General features: G+C 39.3%; 1 protein-coding gene across 1 annotated transcript in view; it reads right to left on the bottom strand.

Annotated features, from left to right (window-relative positions):
* Positions 1–309: 309 nt before the first annotated feature.
* The window catches only part of MUSK (muscle associated receptor tyrosine kinase), a 191679-nt gene continuing 171159 nt past the window's right edge, over positions 310–20829 (bottom strand). Inside the window, exons 12-17 of the mRNA XM_072610563.1 lie at positions 19142–19230; positions 18527–18686; positions 14688–14880; positions 12736–12927; positions 10129–10277; positions 310–2583 (exon numbers count right to left, since the gene is read on the bottom strand). Of these exons, the coding sequence (XP_072466664.1) occupies positions 1901–2583; positions 10129–10277; positions 12736–12927; positions 14688–14880; positions 18527–18686; positions 19142–19230 (1466 nt within the window). The 3' untranslated portion in view covers positions 310–1900. The remainder of the gene's footprint in view (positions 2584–10128; positions 10278–12735; positions 12928–14687; positions 14881–18526; positions 18687–19141; positions 19231–20829) is intronic.

A 20829-nucleotide genomic window follows, 5' to 3' on the forward strand; every position in this document is an offset into this window, starting at 1 on the left:
GTGGCTTCGAGGCCACATGTGGCCCTCTAGTCCTCAGGTGTGGCTCTTTGTGATGTTTGGATTCAGTCAAAGGGCCACACTTGAGGATGTAGAGGGCCACATGTGGCCTGGAGGCTGCAGGTTCCTTCCCCCCGAGCATCACTGACATGTAGCTGATAGGTACCGTACTTTATTCACTACAGAATTTCCTTCTAAAATTTCCATTTCATAAAACTGTTAGACTAGTTTTAAGTTACTAAAAATATTTTAAAATAATTCTTTCACAAAATATTCTCTAAATCAGATTTTTAATTCATATTGATTCAACCACCAAATTCACTTGGAATACCTTTTTCTTCACTTTAATTGAGTTTCCAGAGGAAGTTACGTCTATTCTCCTCCAAGAATAAATCCATGGTGTTCATATATATTCCAAAGATGAGACATCATGTGGGGCTCTGGACAGCTGCCTTTTTGAGACCCCAGCTGCTTGAGGGAATAATACTTTCTGCCGATGCTCAATAAGTTTGTAAATCGTAACCAAATTGGTAACATCATGATGGATTTTTTTTCTCCCAAAATGCTCAAGAGTAGAGTGCACGAGAAAAGATTCAGTTTTGAAACAAATTCAGGTCCACGTGTACATCTTTCTATCATTTTCCATCTGGAAGATATTTCTGAAATGTTTGCTAGAATCTGATAATACAACTGAGGGAAAGCAATTCTCCCCATCAGATTATAAAAAGGAAAAGAAAAGAAAATTAGCAGCCTTGAGAAAAATGTTGTCTCCAGTGTTCCTGGTGAGGCTCCATCTCCAATCTGTACATAGACCAGTCCAGAAGACAACTATTGAACTTGGTTCCAGAAAGTATTTACATAATGATCTGCTAAATTTTAACCCTTCCTTAGTCCTCCTTATCCCCCAATTCTCTTTATATGCTGAAGAGAGGGTGAAAAGAAGACTGAGGAATAGCTAATAAAAGGGAAAGAAAAATTTACTAGTGGACATATACACCCATGTACGTGTATATACATATATATACACACACACACACACACACACACACACACACACACACACACACAGTTATATTCTAGAAATCAAAGAAGGGACAACATTCTGGCAAACGAGAAGTAGAAGCTTAAGAGTTTGAGACAAAAAAAAAAAAAACAAAAACCAAAGCCAAAAACATAACTAAGAAAAGGGAAGAGCTTAGGATATGAAGACATTTTCTAAGAAAGATTAGAAGAGAGTTTTGATGAGTTAAAGGAGGGGAAGTTATTAGATAAGAAACAAAGGAATAAGAAACAGTAAAGAATGAAGTGTTAATACAGGAGGAAATCAAAAGTCCACACACAAGAGACACATTTATTTTTTAAAAATGACATTTAAGATGGTTAAAAGGGAATACAAAATAAAAAAAATGTAAAGAGAGAGTACATCCCAATCAAAGATAAAACAATGTTAAAGAACCTAAACAAGTTAGAAGAGGAAGGCAAAAGCAGCCCTAAGCATTTATCCGATTGGCCATTTTATTTCATCAAAACAGTAACCCCCATTTCATACTGACACTTAACGCAGAGAAACCAGATGCTGCTGTTAGCTATTGAGGAGATGAGAGGAGAAAATCATCATTGATAAAACATGGATGATAACTTTCCCTTGGTGAGAGGAGTAAGTAGGTTCTATTTTCTAGAACATTGCGTACCCTCCGTATAATGGACCACTACTGACAAGTGGTCTTTTTACCATGTGAATTTTGTCACCATCTAGTTTAGCCTTTCCCTTCAAAGCCTCAAGGAACCTGTGCCTGCCATAGCTCTGCCCTACTCTGGCATTGGCAAGCTTCTGGCTTTGGATCCCTCCAAATGATTGGGGGAAAATAGGGGTATGAGGTGTTTTGTTTGACTTCAACCCATATCAGACACCCACTGCTGCTTCTGCCCTCTCGCACATGCGTTGTAGAATACGGTGAATACTGGTGAAGCTGGGCCTGTCGGCCGGCAGCTTGCTCCAACAGAGACGCATCAGGTTGTAAAGCTCTAGTGGGCAGTTCTCAGGGCAGGAGAGGATGTTGCCATCCCTTACATAGAAAATCACTTCCTCGTGTGCCATCCCGTAGTAGGGCTGCAGGCCATAGGAGAATATCTCCCAAAGGACCACCCCATAGGCCCAGACATCAGACTCTGTTGTGTAGCGGTTGTAGAAAATGGACTCAGGAGGCATCCAACGGATGGGGATGGCATCATTCTCATTGGCTTTATAGTAGTCTGCTGAGTAGATATTCCTGGAAAGGCCAAAGTCAGCAATCTTCACCACCATATTATTACCCACCAGACAGTTCCTGGTGGCTAAGTCCCGGTGGACAAACTTGCGCTCTGAGAGGTAAGCCATGCCAGCTGCTACCTGCCTGGCAATGCAGAGCTGCTCAGCACAACATAGGGGAGGGGGTCCTGGGCTGGACAGTCGGACCCTGGTAGCCAAGTTGCTATGGCTGAGGTTGCACACTGTCCGAGGTGACATGTTTCGGAGGTACTCATTGAGGTCTCCATAGGCCATATATTCGAACAGCAAGCACATTGGCTTACCGACAGCACAGACTCCTAGAACCAAAACAGTATGGTCAGTTATGTCTGCCAGATCATATATAGGGTAGGAAAAGTGATCACAATAGATCATAGATCTGTTGCTAGAAGGGACCTCAGAGATCATGTAAGTACATCATTTATAGGTGGGAAAACTGAGGCCCAAAGAGGTTAAATGGTGATTCCAGTGTCAGATGTGGGATTGGCTCACAGGTCCTTGGATTCTAGAGACTGTGTTCCTTCTACTACATCACTATGCCTTGGCTGTTGGAGTTAAAGTATAATAACCATAAAATAAAAATAATAACCATAAATCACAGAATTGTAGTGTCATCAATAGCTATCCAACCCGTATCCAAAAGGGAGTTTCCAACATAACAGATGTAATGAGTTCTCTCAGCTTCACTGTTCCATATCCCTCTAAATTTTATAATTGGGGCAATTTAATTCCCAATTCTGGCCTCAACTCTACCTTGGAATATAGGAAAGGTAAGGAACCCTAGGCCCATTACTCATATCAGGCCTTTACTATTGATCTTTAGAGATTTTTCAATAACTGAATTCTTGCTTTATCCTTCTATAATTATGCCTTTGACTTATGATCAGTCTTTCTAGGTACTAGCATCCTATGCCTGAATGCCAGTCCACATAACTAGGTTTTACTACCAAATTTTCCTGCTGTTAGTTGACTACCTGCCTCTTTGGACCTCCATATACTGCCTACTGTTGAGATCTCTTAATACCATGATGTACTCTCCTGTTTGAACCTCCATCCCTGGCCAGACCTGTCAATGACACCTTCCTGTCTTGAGCTCTTCTGATATCCCAATGCTTGGATATTCCCCTTCTTCCTATCCTCCAATACCCTCCCCCAATCATATTCCTTAATATTGTAGAAACCTCATCTTGACCATCTCTGTCCTTTCCCCTTGCAGCCTAGGAAAAGCTCAAGTTATTATAGCAGGATTCAGGGAATACAGACTGAGTACAAATTGGTTTCTTGAAGTAGAAAAGGGCAGGAGGTATGGCTAACTACTGGGGCAGGGGAGTGGTAGAGAGAAACCTTGACAACGTTAAGGAAATGATTAAGGGAGACCATAAAGAAGAAGAAGAGATTCTGAGAAAGCATAGAGATATCTTCATCTATGCTAAGAACTTAGAATGTGGAAATATGTAACAAAAAAAAGGGAAGGAAGAAAAAAAGACCTTTGATGTGATAGTACAACATCTCATTAGTAGGTTTTCAGCTGGAAGTGTCTTCTGTAAGGAATGCAAAGGAGCTAGCAGAGAAGGTTCCATCTTGTGCCCAAGGGCAACAACTATTTCCTGGGACTTTACTTGGCATTAGTTGTAATCAGGTTAAGAAAATGTATTATGTAAAAAAGATCTGAGGATCTTAGTGGACTGCAAGTTCTATATAAGTTAAAAGTGACATAGAAAGTAAAAAAGGTAATGAGATCTTGGGCCTCATTAAGACATTTTTGTTGTTTTTGATTAGTTGTGTCTGACTCTTGGTGTTCCCATTTGGGGTTTTCTTGGCAAAGATACTCTGGAGGGCTTGGCCATTTTCTTCTCCAGCTCATTTTGCAGACGAGGAAACTCATACAAACAGGGTTAAATGACTTGTCCAATGTCACAAAGCTAGTCAGTGTCTGAGGACAGATTTGAACTCAGGTCCTATGCTCTATCTACTGTGCTGCTTAGCTGCCTTAGAAAGACATAAGGACAGAAAAAATTAAAAGCGATAGTTATAGAAATCAGTTAACCTCTCTGGGACTCAATTTACTCATCTGTAAAATGAGAAATTGGACTAGAGGACTCCTGAGGTTCTTTCTAGGTGTCTATGATCAATGACCTAATTACCAAATTGCCTTGGCAGGTAATGAATCTTCTGTAAGTTAGATATTCACTTGTTGAGAATGCGGTAGGGGATTTCTTTTTTTCTTTCTTTTCCTTCCTTCCTTCCTTCCTTCCTTCCTTCCTTCCTTCCTTCCTTCCTTCCTTCCTTCCTTCCTTCCTTCCTTCCTTCCTTCCTTCCTTCCTTCCTTCTTTCCTTCCTTCCTTCCTTCCAGTGAGATTTTGACTAGGTGACTTCTGAGTTCCTTTCAATCTTAAGAGTCAAGAACTAGAAAAATTACATTTTTGCTTCATTGTTGTTTCAGTCTGAGGTGGATGGTGGAAAGAGCACTGGACCAGGAGCCAAGTCCCACACCAGTCATTTAGTGGTCAACTAACCACTGGTGATACTTTACTCTTTAGCCTAATTTATTGATCTATAAAATGGGGATAATAATACCTGTCGCATTAATCTTACAGGCACTGAAAGACTCAAGTGTGATAATATGTTCAGGGCTTTGAAAACTGGAAGGTGTTATATAAGTGTAAAAGCATTCTTGCAATTATTTTTCTATAAGTGATGATAATAAAAAGATGACATATGAATGAAGATATTAAAGGATTAATAGATAACATTTTAAAATGCCCTAAGATTTTTGGAGACACTAAAGAATACAGAATTTTTGAAATTCTTGTTCTGAACTATATTGAGAAAATGTCATTTTCGTGTGGTTTAGGCAGGTAAAAATTTGAGTATCAAATCTTTCCCTTTATCTCTGATACAACCCTTCTAGCCCTTAACTTCCAACTCTGGTTTTGAGATTTTACTATGATTTCTCATTCTAGGGGCTTCATCAGTTAGCGTATCCCTACTGATGCAATTAGAAATTAATAAATAGCTATACTTTATTACTCTGGTTAATTGGATGTTCCTTCCGGAAATTTCTCTAAAAATAAGATACGACTCTACCTGTGACGGTATTTAATAAGATCTTGCTTTTGGTTTTCTAGGTTGTTGATTGTGCGTGTCTCATTCTTTCCCAAAGTAGCAAACATAGTACGGATCTGATGAGAAAGTCGCACTTAGTGTGAATAAAGCCTGGGCATAAATTCCCCATTAGACTATTAACTAGTTGTGTAATCGTGGGCAAGATACCTCTATGAGCTTCAGTTTTCTCATCTGTAAAATGGAGATTAATAATAGCACTTATTTCCTAGAGTTGTTATCAAAGAAGATAATATATGTAAATCATTTTATAAACTTTAATTGCTATTGAATTACTGATAATGACTAACAATTATTATCTACTATGTACAAGGTACTGTGGTAGGTATCATTCTTTGCTGTCTGACACACAACATTTATAATCGATTGTGTTTTTTGCATCAAACCTATCTTAAGAAGAGCAAGGATTTCCCTCTAACAATTGTCACTGTATTCCTGGATGGTGGGTCTTCTTAAGGTCAAGCAGAAAAAACCATAATCTGGGAATCAGAAACCCTGAGTTTTGGGTGTAGCTCTGTCATTAACGGATCTCAGAACAAGTCTCTGCAGCTGGCTGCAGTTTCCTTATCTGTAAAGTGATGAGGTGGGACCAGATGATTTAAGGTTCTCTTAAGTTCCAGAATTCTATGAATATCTCAGGCACTTATGGCTTTTTCTGACTTATGGATTGAGAAACTGAAGCGTGTTGGAATGTCCATGCTGGGATGTATTTATTGTACTTAGAAAAGACTGGTGTTTGGACCTCAAGACCTTAATCTAGGAAACTGATGAGGCTCTTTTCACAGGAAATGTTATCCTTTATTATATATGTGAAAGGAATAGAAAATTGTACATAAAAGCTTTGCTGTTTCGTGTGCAATCATCTTTTTTATATTATATTATATTATGGAAATGTTTTATTCCATAAATTAAAAATAAAATAAATTTTTTTAAAAAAGGAAATGTTATCCTAGCCCAAGTGTCCCTTAATACTTTGTCCAGTTCTTTTTCTTCTCAAGGCTATTTCCTTCCAAGAAAGAGGAACTGTTCATGAAATGTGGTTGAGAATACGACTGAAAAGAATGAGTACTGGGAAAACCAGATTGAGTGTTTACAAGGCTCGGCCAGTGGCATTTCCATGAATTCCTCCACAAACATCAGCCTCATTCTGAGCTCTCTATTGGGCAATATAGACAGTCTGTTGCTAGGAGATACGTTGCCATGCATACTGTAGGGCTTATCCCTAAATCATGCAAAGTCTGTGATCGAAAGACAATGCTTCATTACTCCCAGTGGTCTGGGTTATTGTGAAATCCCAAATACTTCAACAGAGCTGAGTACTCAGTGTTTGGAGAGACAGTAAACAGGACCTGGGATTGGAGCTTGAAAGCATCTGTGAGAGGCTTCTAAGTCCCCTGGGGTCCAGTCCAGCAGTTTCCCTTTCACATTTTAAAAGAGCAAGTTACAGGAGGACCTCCCTATTATCCTGTTCTTGGGGTCCAGGCTGTGACAGTAGCTTGGAGGAAGAATAAAAGTGATAAAAATATGATAAAAAACATTTATATAGTAGCACTTTAAGGTTTTCAAAGCTCTTTCCAAATATTATCACATACGGTCCTCACAACAACCTTGGGAAGTAGATGCCAGTATGGATCCCAATTGAAGGAGGTAAAGTGACTTGCCCAGGGTCACACAGCTAGTGAGTGTTTGAGGTGGAACTTGAACTCAAATCTTTCTAACACTAGGTCTAGTACTCTACCCCTTCCCCAAGCAGCCAATCTTTGTGACATAGTAAACAATGCCCTGTGAGTATTTCAGGAACATGGGATCATAGAGATCACTGAGTCCGACTCCCTCATTTTACAGATGAGGAAACTGAGGCCTACGGAGTAAAGTGATTTACCCAGGGTTACACAGCTAGTAGTAGTAAGGATTTGAACTCAGGTCTTCCTGACTCCAACACTGTTCCATCCTCTCTCAGGAATACGGTGTATGTCAGAAATAAACCAGAGATAGTAATGAATGGAACCAAAAGATTCACAGTAGAACTGTGAGATTTTTTTTTGTTTGTTTTTAATAGAGGATTTCACAAAGGGGAAATAGGAAGTAACAGAAAAAAGGCAAAGAAGGGCCAGCGAATTAATGCATTGGGTTGCCTTTTCCTGTACTTTCAAGTTGGTTCTTTATGTTCGAATCTAGGAAAACAGATGTCTGGTGTCATATTACTAATAAACTTATGTAAAGGTTATATGTAAAAGTGTTTTGTCAGTGCTTATAATACATAACTGTGTAAGATTTTAAAAAATCATTTGTAAGCCTGTATTTCCATAAAACTCTTAAAAATTAAAGAGCTGTGAGGATACAATAGAATATATGTGAAAATTGTATGCAGCACTCTGTAGGAAGGCAGCATGGTGGAGTGAGAAGAATCCCAAACTCAGGGGATATAGGGGGTGAATCTGGTTCTGCGACTTATGAACTATTGACCAAGTCACTCAGCCCTTTGAATTCCAATGTCTTCAACTGTCTAGTTGGATTACATCTGACTGGCAGCTATTTGGAGTAGTGGATGGAGAGCTATACTTGGAATCAAGAAGTCCTGAGTTCAAATCCTGCCTCAGGAACCTTTCCAGCTGTGCGACCCTAGGAAAGTCACAAACTTTGCCTACCTTAGTTCCCTCATCTGCAAACTGGGGGTAATAATATTGTACCTACTCACAGAGTTGTTTTGAGAATCAAATCCTACATGCACACAATTTACATATACATTACACATATGTGTATGTATTCATGTATATGCATGCATGTGCATTCACATGTACATAGACACATGAATATGTATACATACACATACTAGCTAACATTTATGTAGTGCTTACTATGTGCCCAGCACTGTGCTAAATGCTTTATAATTATCTCATTTAGTTCTTAAAACAACTGTGGGAAGTAGGTGCTATTATTATCCCCATTTTACAGATAAGAAAATGGAGGTAAACAGAAGTAATTTGCCCAAGGTCATATAGCTAGTCAGTGCCCAAGGATGGATTTGAGCTCATGATTTCCTGACTTCAGGCCCAACACTTTATTCACTGTGCCCTCCTAGCTGCTCCATATATAATATATACGTCGCTTTGTAAACCTTAATGTGCTATATAAACATGACTGTAATAGTAATAGTTATTATTGCCATTACCTGACTTGGATGTTGCAAAGGTCATATCAGACAATGAATGTAAAGGATTATATAATGTTTTCTATTTTACACACACACACACACACACACACACACACACATGAAATATCAAGCAGTAATATAGATATTAAATGTGCCTTAAGCATCAACTCAAAAAAGAAAGAATTGAGGGAATGGGACAGTTTTATCACAGAGTAGCTAGCTTTTTGTTGGAGTTATACCAAACCCACCTTTTGCTTACCTATAGCTTCATTTTACCCCTGAGAAATGCAAAGTGTATTCCAGACGTCTTTCCCTTTCTGACACCAGCCAAAAAAAGGTGTTGTATGGATGGAGAGACTGAACTGCATGAGCAGTGATGTGACTTATCATTGGGAGTACTGTTATAAAGTAGCAGGTCACATGACTTCTAGTATATGCGTCTAATCACTGGGCACGTTTTACCATTTTTTGGCCTATGAGTACCTATATGGGGTCTAAAGAATGCCCATAGGTGCCATGTGCAGATTTCTAATACACAGTCAAAAAAGAGAGAATTATGGAATTTTAGAGTCAGAAGGTATATACCTTCAGAGATCATTTCTCACCAGCTCATTATAATATTATCTGATAACTGGTCATCCAGAATGGAAGCAAGAAAGGGAGAAAATGGAGAAATAAAAAAGAAAGTGGTAACCACGATGCCTCAAAGGCCATCACAACTAATTCTGGTGATATTCATTTGATCCAGTGTAATAAATCACCTTTTATTGCTATATCACAATATATCACAAATATATTGCTCTTGTGTGAGAGAAAGTGTGATATAGCGTCAAGATCGTTGGAAATAGCATCATGGAACCCCGGCGCTCAATTCCTCACTATGCTACTTAACCCCGTGTGACCTTAGTCATTTCCTGTCCTCCACATTTCAGCATCCTCATCTGTTTGTAGGGGGGTTGAAGATTTTGCTGGACAAAGTATAGCACTTAGGGTTCAATGCAAAAGAGACAGAGAAGTTATAAGCTAGAGAGTGTTCTCTATCCACCTAGCCTGAATTCCTAGTTTTACTATGTATACCTGTCGGGGTAAATGATGTGGAATGAGGTTTTCACTGGCCAAAATCAGTCTTCAGACTTCTGGGAACCCCACTTGTAAGAGGGGAATTTCACAGGTACTATCCTCAAAATGGAGAGTTTGCCAAGGATGGGGAACCTGCACCATCGAGGCCACGTGTGGCCCTCTAGGTCCTCAAGTGCGGACAGTCAAAGGGCCACATGTTGGTTGAAGACCACAGGTTCTCCACCCCTGGAACTTCGATTCAAAGATCTCTGAAAACCACTTTGGCTTTAAATGACCTGATTCTGTAATCGCTAATTCATTGTGTCCCACCAGCAATGCCTCACCACTGTAATTCTTTTCATTGTAAATTATCCAAATTTCCCTAAGTGAGTGAGGGGAGCACCACCCTTACAGTCACCACAGCTGATCTGAGTTTCAGGAGGGGCAACTTGAGGAAAAATCCATAGCTTCCCAAGGAGAGACCTGATCATGCACGTTCCTCTCATACCTAGGAGTCTAACGATGTTTGGATGATCGAACTCCGCCATGAGGGCCGCCTCCCTCTGGAAATCCGCCTGCATATCTGCTGAGGCTTCTTCTTTCAGCACTTTCACTGCCACCATGGTAAAAGGCTCATAAGGGCGTAGGCCAGGAGCTCTGAGAATCAAAAATGGAGGTCAGTGTTTCTGGATACTGCAGCCTACCCCCATCTTCCATACTGAAAATACAATTGTTGTACTTATCCAAAGAGAGGCTTCAGAAACAATGCCAAGTTTGACTTCTCCCCAGTTCTGGTTTTAACATTAAGATGGCCTAAAAATGGTATTATTTCAGTGATTTTTTTTTTTTCCTTTTCAGAGAGATTTTATTTTAGAGATGTGGTCTATACTCAGACCAATATGAATGCTTCTTCAAAGGAGAGGATGATGTTACGGTTTGCAAAATAATTTAAGTATAGTATCCCATTTGGTCCCAAAAATTCTATGGCATAATTGCTATTAATATCCCCATTCTATAGATGAAGAAACTGAGGGAATCAGAAATTAAGTAACATACCCAGAGTCACATCACCAGAGAGTGGCTGCATGAAAAATGTGACTTTCTGACTCCATGTAGAAAGCTTTATCCATTAGGACCTCCTGCCCTCCTCCACCTGGCATTCTTAATCTTTTTGTGCATGTCATGGGTGCATTTGGCATAATCTATGGAACCCTTTTCAAAATGTTCTTTTTAAATGATTGAAGGAAATGCTAAATTCCAGTTAAAGAGTATTAAAAATAAAAATCAAGATGTATTTTCCCCTTTTATAGAACCCCTGAAATCTGCCTGTAGAGCTCAGGTTAAGAACCCCAGCTCTAAGATGATATGAGGAGTGCTCTCTCTTACTAACAGAGATCGGATTCCATAAGAAAGAAGTTAAGATAAATTCAACATTTTATCTTGATTTATTAAAGCAATATAATGTGAGAAGACGATTCCAGGACCAAAATTTGTTGTGTTTTTTTTTGGGGGGTGGAGTTAACTAGTAAGTTTCTGAGACCAGATTTGAACTCAGGTCCTCCTGACTCCAGGGTGCTCTATCCATTGTGCCACTTTGCTGCCCTAGGACCAACATTTCTAATGTGCCTCCAAATAATAAATCTGGCTTAGAATTCCCCAACCTTGAGTCATGACAGCTGCAACTTGGAGGTTATTGACAATACTTTCCTCTTAGGTACAACTTGGAAAAATATATTGTTTTGTGGGATAGAATTTATGAGCTACTGAAGATCTTAGCATCACCAGGCTCTGCTGCTATCTGTATTGCTTCAAGGAGCCTAATGGAAGGTGTCCAATGGCCTTGGTAAGTGTGGGGGGGGATCATATTTTTTCAGGTCTAATTGAACATTTAAGACTTGACCACCTGTTAAAGAAAAGATTTTAGGAGGGACATAAAACAGTCGTGAAAATGAGAATAATAGTTATCAAGGAATGAAAAGAAATGTTGCAATCCAAAATGGTCCTTTCCTCCTAGGACACTTTTTCATTTTTTTGAAACACACATTTCATTTTATCTCTTCTTTTTTTTTAATGGAATTAATCTATTAATCTATACAGAACCACAAAATGTGAGAGTTTAAAGGGACATTGAAGATAATCTGGTCTCTATGATTACTCTATAGTAATCTTTAGTCAAGAGATGAGGAACCTGGGCCTGAAAGAGGAGAAGTTACTTGGCCCAACCTAAGTAACAAGTTACTAGGACCACCACTAACATGGTCTGGCTCTTAAACTTGTGCCTTATTCTTACACCATAATCAGGAGGTTTATTATCTGTAAGAGAAGAAAATTTGAGAATAATCTTTAAAACAGTGATTTAAATCAATCTTTAAATGAAGTGAAAAAAATATAGCAAAAAATAAGTAAGTGAATTTGGAAATTGTTTATCCAAAATGACACACTATATTAAGAAGTCATTGTACGAATATATAAGGATAATGGGAGCCCAACTTTAGAGCTGGAAAAGGTATTAGATGCCATCTATCCCAATCACCTCATTTTACAGATGAGGAAAGTGAGACTCAAAGAGGTGAAGAGACTTATCTAAGGACCAATGAATGAGTAGTAAGTGATAAAGCCACAATTTGATCTCAGGTCCTGTGTCTTTAAGTCAGTTCCCATTCTGTAGCATTAAATGATCAAATGGGTTTAACTGACTCTTAAGTACAGTTCTGTGTGATTGTGTTTACACATGTTCTTCATTACTTATTTTCTTTCCCATGTACCTTGATCCTTAATTGTGTGTGTGTGTGTGTGTGTGTGTGTGTATATTCAGTCATTTTTCAGCCCTGTCAGCCAAATTTGAACTCCAGGAGATGAGTCTTCCTGACTTTACACCCCTGAACTCTATCCCTTGAGCCACCTAGCCACCACTCTCTGTCATATACCAAATGCCAAATTAAATGGGCAAATAACTTCCATCAAGAAATCTAATAATTTATCATACAAAATTTTATATGCATCAAAATTCAACATTTCATGTCCCACAACACCCTCACAAAAGCCACCAAACCACTTCCAAAGGGAAAGATTCATATTTTTCAACAATAGGAACATTTTTCTTCAGAAACTTTACCTTGCTTGAAAGACCCTTCCAAATGCTCCTTCACCAATATCTCTCACATACTCAATATTATTTCGTGGATACTCCAGGCTGAGGAGTTTGGGGTTCAGAAGGAGTGGCATGCGCTGGTACATAGGGTTGGGGTGAAGTCTGTCCAGCAAGAGCTCAGAAGGGAGAGTTGTGAGTGTGGGAGTTGCAGATTCCCTGTAGAGAAGAGCAATATAAACATCTCAAGATTGGTTAAAGCAGAGACTGCTTTTGTTGTTTCTACCCAGCAATAATACTCTCAAAGGATACTCAGTTTATTGGTCAAAAAGGTTGGAAGGACCCAAGGAGTCCTTCTGGAAGGTCATATCTTGCACTAGTGCCATCTAAGTGTGAATACGATGAACACAATAAGCCCTTAAAAGGTGCTGTATTGCTTAATCTGAAGATCTTTCCCACCCATTAATAGGCCCATGTGACCTACTTAAATCATGGAAACCTAAGTCACATGTTGTGGGAGAAGCTTGTTGAAGGGTGGCACAGGAAAGGTAGAGCAGAACTGGGAGGAAGTTGGTGAAAACAGTTAGAGGACACAGGCAGGTAGGCACAGCTGCGATTGTGAGTGTTTGCTTGTGGGAAGGCCCCAGCAGTGAGGGAGTGGGGGAAAGGCCTGCAGTGCTAATGTGTATTGATTTCTTGATTATTATGACAGCTTTGGCTTTCTGGTATTGGGATTTGGCTTTCTGGGGTCTGAATAAATATTTTTCTTATACTTTGAGATTCAGAACTACACTGGCATATTCATAGTCACCATTGGTGCTGTGAATATTGCCTCGGTGATACAAGTACCTATGTGCCTAGCTTTGTCCTAGGTGCTGAGGCTAGAAAGATGAAACAAAAAAAAAAATTCCTTTCCCACAAGAAACTTTCATTTTACTGGACATACTCTAGATTTAACTTTAGACTGATTCCAAAGAATCTTTTCAGTTGTTCAACTGGGATTGTTTGATTCCTTGTACTTGTGTGCACAATACCTCAAGCAATGCCTAGTAGGAACAGGTGTTTATTAGATGCTTGTTGACTGACTGGTATTCAAATCATCTGTCGCATTCCATAATGACTACCAATAGTTCCAAATAATTGTTACACAACTACCCAGCATGTTTGGAACTATCTACCCTGCCAAGTAGGTCAAAAAGAAAAAATCTAAATCTTCTTTAATTCTTTCAAACAACAATTTTTAAAAATTGTTTTATTAATTAATTTATTTTTGGTTTTCAACATTCACTTCCACAAGATTTTGAGTCCCAAATTTTCTCCCCATCTTTCTTCTCCCCTCACCCCAAGACCAGGTGCATTCTGAATACTCCCTCCCCCAATCTGCCCTTTCTTCTATGAACCGCCCTCCTATCTTCTCTCATCCCCTTCCCTTTCTATTTTCCTGTAGGGCAAGGTAGATTTCTTTACTCCATTGCCTATGTATCTTATTTCCCAGCTGCATGTAAAAACAATTTTTAACATTTGCCAGACACCTATTTTGGTGAAAATAAAAGATGATCTCACAAGCCTTTGTCCTAAAAGACATGACTACTTATGACTACTTTAAAAAAAAAAAAAGTTTAATTGATGGTTTTTAAAAAAATATAATTTTCTGATACCTACCTTCATCCTTAATTGAATATTACCTTGTAACAAGGAAAAATAGTTTCAGTAAAATTGACCAACAAAATCATGTTTGACAGCATGTCCCTATAGTCCTCCTTCTGTCTAAGGAGAGGGGGAATTATGTACTTCCCCATCTATCTTCTAGGACCAAGAGAGGCCAAATTATTTTTGATAATTACTTGCAAAGCAGGATGACTAATGACAGGGTGGACTGAGGAAAACAACTGGAGTCAAGTCTTACTCTCGGCTATGCTTTCTAAAGCAGATTTCTCTCCTTATTTGAAGGAGCTGACTCAAGAAAAGAATAATTTTACCTCTTGTTATTTTTCCACTGTCTTCGCCTTCGGCGGCAGCAAAGGAGAGCAGTCATGGTGAGAATTCCAATCACTGCAAAGCTGGAGATGATGGCAATGATGATAGTCATCGAATAGGTGGGCGAAAATGCAGATGAAGAAGAAGGCCCATTTGGAACGTCTGCACTTGGCTTGACTGTTACCAGTGGGGACGCTGTGAGAAAACAAAAAATGAGGGGTTTTGCTTCAGTGGCCAACGTGAAAGGAAGTTGTGAACTGAACGTCAGCTGGGAAGGAATTCATACATTCTGAGTTAAGTGCCTAGGGCCTGGAGTCTTCCTGATTACCCACTTGACTCATCCATTAAGCTAAACACCAACACCAGTCCCTGAATATTACAATTGTTGTTTAATTATGTCTGACCTTTTATGACACTGTTTGGTGTTTCTTTGGCAAAGATACTGGAGGGGTTTGCTATTTCCTTCTCCAGTTCATTTTACAGATGAGAAAACTGAGGCAAACAGGGCTAAGTAACCTGCTCAGGGTCACAGAGCTAGTGAGTATCTGAAAACAGATTTGAACTCAGGACTTTCTGACTCCAGGCCTGGCACTCTCTCCACTGGCCTGACTAGGACAAAGTTTACAGAGCACTTTATACACATTTCATTTTTTCCTTTCAACAACCCTAGGAGGGAAATACTATTATTATCTTCATCTTGTGGATGGGAAAACTGAGGCAGACCTAGGTTAAGTGGCTTGTCCAAGGTCACAGGGTTAGGTATCTAGGCTAGATTTGAATTCAGGACTTCCTAATTCCAAGTCCAGCACTGTCCACTGTGACAAAGAGTTGTCTTAAACTACATTGAAGCAGAAATGTTTACGATTGAAGAGACCTGAGATCTCGTTTAGTTTACCTTTTTTATGTGACAGATCTATCAGTAAGCATTTATTAAGTACCTACTAGCTGCCTTGCATTGCTGCACCAGGCATACAAAAAGAGGTAAAAGATTGTTCCTGTAATTGGGTGCTGATGAGGAGTCTAAGGAGGGAGAGTCAAGTGGTTTACCCAAGGTCACACAGATGTCATACAGACAGGACTAGAACCCAGACCTGGAATGATTTTATCTCGACGTATCTCTTGGAACATTATAACTACAGCCATGAACATTAAGTGATCTTGAATTTTTGTCAAAAGTATGCTTCCTTTACCCAGACATCCCAGAAGATCACCTTCCATGGCCCTCCCCAGCTCCCACAAAAGCAGAGGTTAAAAGGAAATACTTTATTATAGCCAGTTCTTGAGGGTCATTCTCTCCTGTAAAATGTATCATTAGGATGATCAGTACAGACACATTCTTCAGCATGGAGGCATCAGAGCTTTTCAATAGCAGGTCAAGTGATCAGAAGTAATAAAAATAGCTGATGTTTACACAGCAGTTTATATGGTATCTCATGAATTTAATTATATGTTTATATAAATACATATTAACTATATATAATACAGTATTAATTATGTGCATAATTATGTACACATATCTGAATGTGATTTCATTAGTGTGGAGGGGATTCCTGGTGTGGAAAGACCTTCCACCAGTGCAGATCTGCTTCTCTGTAAATTAATCTTGACTGGAGCACTGACAGCTCCCAGGATCAGGCCTCTAGGCTGTGTTAGAAGTAGGATTTGGACTAGTCTTCCTCACTCTCTGGCTAACTTTCTAATCTCTCTCCAGTATATTTCATTGCCTCTCTGTTTTACCATGACTGATTGAAGCCCTACTAGCAAGATAACTAGGTTTAGAAGTGGGAAAATAACTTAGAAAACAAAGAAGATAATGATTAAATGCAAAAGTATTTATTAATTGTTTATGGTGTACATAACATTAATTTATCATGTTTTCTGTTTCATCCTATGAAGCATGTAGCTGAAAAGAGGTAACTTGAAGGTGAGAAGGTATAATTCTGAGATATGATGGCTCACCTAAGCATGGGTAAAAGAGGAATTATTGAGGATTTGGGTTTTAATTTGTGAACAAATATTTCAGTGCTAATCATTTAAGCTGCAGTGTGATCTTAAAGAAATTAATCCAGACTGTTCACTGGAAGAACAAATCCTGAAACTAAAACTTAAATATTTGACCACAAAATGAGAAGACAAGATACCTTGGAAAAGACCCTGATGTTGGGAAAGACTGAAGGCAAAAGGAGAAGGGCGTGGCAGAAATTGACATGGATAGATAAGGTCACAGAAACCATGAACATGAACTTGGATAAGCTTTGGAAGATGGTGGATGATAGAAGGGCCTGGTCTGCTATGGTCCTTGGGATCACAGAGCTGGACACAACTAAGTGATTGAATAACAACAGCCACGTAATCTGACATACATAATGTAATGTTGACTTTTGCTTTTTGCACTTTGCCTAATTTTATGTCTAGGGCTATCTTTTCCCCCATGGATATCTAGACTTCTCTTATAGAAGAGAATGTATTTTTTGATTTTCAGATTAATATCTTTGAACCAAGAGGCAGTGTAGTGCAGTGGGCTTAGGGAGACCTGATTTTGACACATAATGGCTGTGTTACCTTGGGCAAGTCACTTCCATTCACAGTATCCCAATAACTCTCTAACACTAAGTTCCAAAGTCGATGCTGGTCTACTTTGATGTAGATATTCCCTAATCAACAGCAGCCTATACCACTGAAATCACAGGTCTATTTAAGAAACAAAAATAAAACTAAAGGTTGTAGATTCAAATCAGAAAGGGACCTCAGACATCACTTAGTACAATATCCCCAATTCACAGATAAGAAAATTAAGGCCTAGAGGAGATAAGTGATTAGCCCATGGTGACACAGGCATGAAATAATGTTAGATTCAAATTTGAGTCCTATGACTATAAGTTTCTACCATACCATTCTATCAATGGGCATAATAAATAGATTTACTTTTGTGAGAACCAATAGGCAAAAATTATAGATAGGCAAATCTTTACTGAATTAAAAAAAGTTGTCTAACAATTTAAGCAGGGCTACCCCATTAGATGGTCAGTAGTATTTCCTTCAGAAGCTAGCCTTGTCACAGAAGTTGACTCATCTCCATGAGACTTTCTCTACCATGTCATAGAAACCTCTTCACCTTGGATTACTTTCCACATTGGAAATACTCTCCCTACCTGTAATCTCTTCCTCTTATTGACAGATTTTCCCCAGAACTTTCATCTTACGAAAGAGGTCCAGACCAGTCATGTCATCATTCATCTCCAGGCTGCATCCCTGACTTTTTCTCCCATGCCCTTGCTCAGGTACCTTCTCCCTCTTTACCCATCAGATCCCTTTTGCGTACTGTCTTCCCACATTAGAATATCAACTCCTAGAGGGCAAGGGCTGTCTTTCTTTCTGCTTGTATTTATGTTCCCAGCATTTAACAGAGTGCCTAGAAGACAGTAAATGCTTTAAAAAAAGTTCATTGACTTGACTAATGGGTAGAATTTGGACTTCTTAAATCTTGCAGGACTTTTCCAAACTGGATATTCTATTTACCGGTGTTAGAATAGGTAAGTGTGAACCCCAAAATTAGTGCAAGACATGTATGACCTATATCTGATTTCTTGCATCTCAGGAAGGGAGGGAGGGATGCATATAATTTGGAATTCAGAACTTTTAATTAAAATTGTTTAAAAAAATTCAGTGCAAGAGGAAACCCCTCTAAGAATATTAGACAAAAATGAGTGTTAGACAAAGAGTTAGACTAAAGTTCTGCCAGACATTAGAATAATTTTTTGTTGTAGGCTACTTTCCAGGCTATCATGATCAATACCTGCTATTTAGTACCTGAACTAATTGAAGCCCTGCTCCTGCTTACCACTGGTGCAGAGAGGTACAGCACAGTACTCCCATCTTACAGCTCGGTCCTTTGTGAAGCACCAGGGCCGTTCCCTGTCTCCTCCTGGGTTTCGGCAATAATTCTCTGCGTTTGATAGCTCAGGGAACATCTGAGGGGTCCTTCTGTGTGCTTGGGGGACCTGGTGAAAAAAAAAAGAATGGCAATGTCTGATCCTTAGTCTATACAGCTGATTATTTCCAAATCAAATCCAGACATTGAGAGCTTTGATTTGCTTTAATTTTCATTAGATCAGATGATTCCTTTCTCCTTCCCCTTCCCTTCATCAGATCAATCAGATGATTAGACACTGATGAGTATATCTCTGAAAGGATGTACAATTCACTTGACTCTGAAATGGAATCCACAAAACCTATATGAATTGAGGTAGAGGGTGAGGAGGCAGGGTTTAGCAGCAATTGACTAGGAAATCTCTTAGGACATCTCTATCTACCCATGGATAGGAATCTACTGCTGAGAACTCATGCACTAAGCAGAAGCTTGTAGATGGAGAAAGGCAATGGAAAAAATAGAGGTGAAATAGCTAAGCAACAAATAATTTTCTTTCTGAGTGCCTGGAGTCTTTTAAAAGCTCACCTGTTCACTCCATTTCTGACAAGGAATGCCTGATACCGTGACATTGATGGTACCTTGGTATAATCTTCCCTTGTCCTGATAGCAAGTAGCTAAAACAAAGAGAAAAAAAAAGAAACCACATACAAAGTCAACTTTTAGTGTCAAAGGAACAATTGGCATGTCAGAATTTAAAAAAAAGAAGGTTAAAAACCCCAACACACCCTATATTTGGAATGAAGGAAGAATGAAAATGACCTTAGTAACAGTAGGAACAGAAAAGCATAAATTTTCTTAACATGATGTTATGAATGTTCATGACATTCTTAGAAAGGACAGAGGGGGATCCATGACTTCTGTGGTAGAAGAAACTCCCTCTTCCAATGCAGAACATTCCCTTCTCTCTGATTTCATCTTAGAGAGCAGACTAGAACCCTGGCAGGTCACTCAATTTGTCCAGGGTGTCACTGCTGCTATGTATCAGAGCCCTTCCTGGCTTTGAGACTGGTTCTCTATACCTTATACAATGCTGTCTCCCATGTTTGGAAGGCAAGTATTATTGCCTTAACTTTGGAGATGGTAAATTGGGAAGACGTTGAGGCAGTCAGTTATCATAGGATTGAGTATGGGGGTGGTTCTTAGGTATCATTCATTTTACATGTCAAGAAATTGAGACTGGTGGAGGTAATATGGCTAGTCAGATTGTGCTGACCTCATTGTTGCATACCTGTGAAACATGGACAGCCTACCATGCCATGTCCTACCTCGCCATGTCAGGAAACTGAATGACTTCCATTTGAATTGTCTTAGGAAGATGCTGAAGATTGCCTGGCAGGATAAGACACCAGACACTGAAGTCCTTGCTTGAGCTGAACTGCCAAGCATTCAAAGTATGCTTCAGAGAGTGCAACTCTAATGGGCTGGCCATGTTGTTCGAATGCAAAATGTACGCTTGCTAAAAAGACTGTTCTCTAGAGAACTCACATGGGGTAGGCGATCACCTAGTAGTCAGAAGTGCTACAAGGACATTCTCCAGAAGTTTGGAGTTGATTGTGCAACATGAGAGACATTGGCACAGAACCGCTCACCAAGGTATGCCCATATCAGAAAGGGTGCTGTGCTCTTTGAGCAAAGCAGAATTGAGACAGCAAAAGGAAATGTAGGATGTGTAAATTTGGAGTATCCATCCCAAATGTTCGTACGATTATCTGTGTCCAATCTGTGGTAGAGCATTCTGAACTCATAGTGATCTGATCAGCCACAGTCAGACACACTGAAACTTGACTTTATCATGGGGATGTCATTTTGGTCCTTTTCAAGAATGAAGGACAACAACCATTATAGAGCTAGTTCATTGGCAGAGATGGAACTAGCCAAGTCTTACGCTGTTACCTCTTAGGAACAGGGGAGGGGGGACTAAGCAAATGTCGACCACATTTGTGTCTGCTTTGGGCAAATGTTGAAAAGACTTGAGGTTGGTAGGAAGGGGAGCACACTTGCAAGCATCAGCATCGAAGGGAAACACTTACACACTTAGGTTTGCTATTATTTTGCTTTTGTTAAATTACTATTATTGCAACCCACAAACAAACATCTAATATTTATGTTACTTGATGAGTTAAATGTCCTACTGTGAGCTAGCCTGGGACTACAGCCCAGATTTCCTAACTCTTCATCTCATGATTTTCTGCTACACAAGGTGAGTTTAAGTG

Source organism: Notamacropus eugenii, chromosome 1 (assembly GCF_028372415.1).
Source record: "Notamacropus eugenii isolate mMacEug1 chromosome 1, mMacEug1.pri_v2, whole genome shotgun sequence".
Lineage (NCBI taxonomy): Eukaryota > Metazoa > Chordata > Mammalia > Diprotodontia > Macropodidae > Notamacropus > Notamacropus eugenii.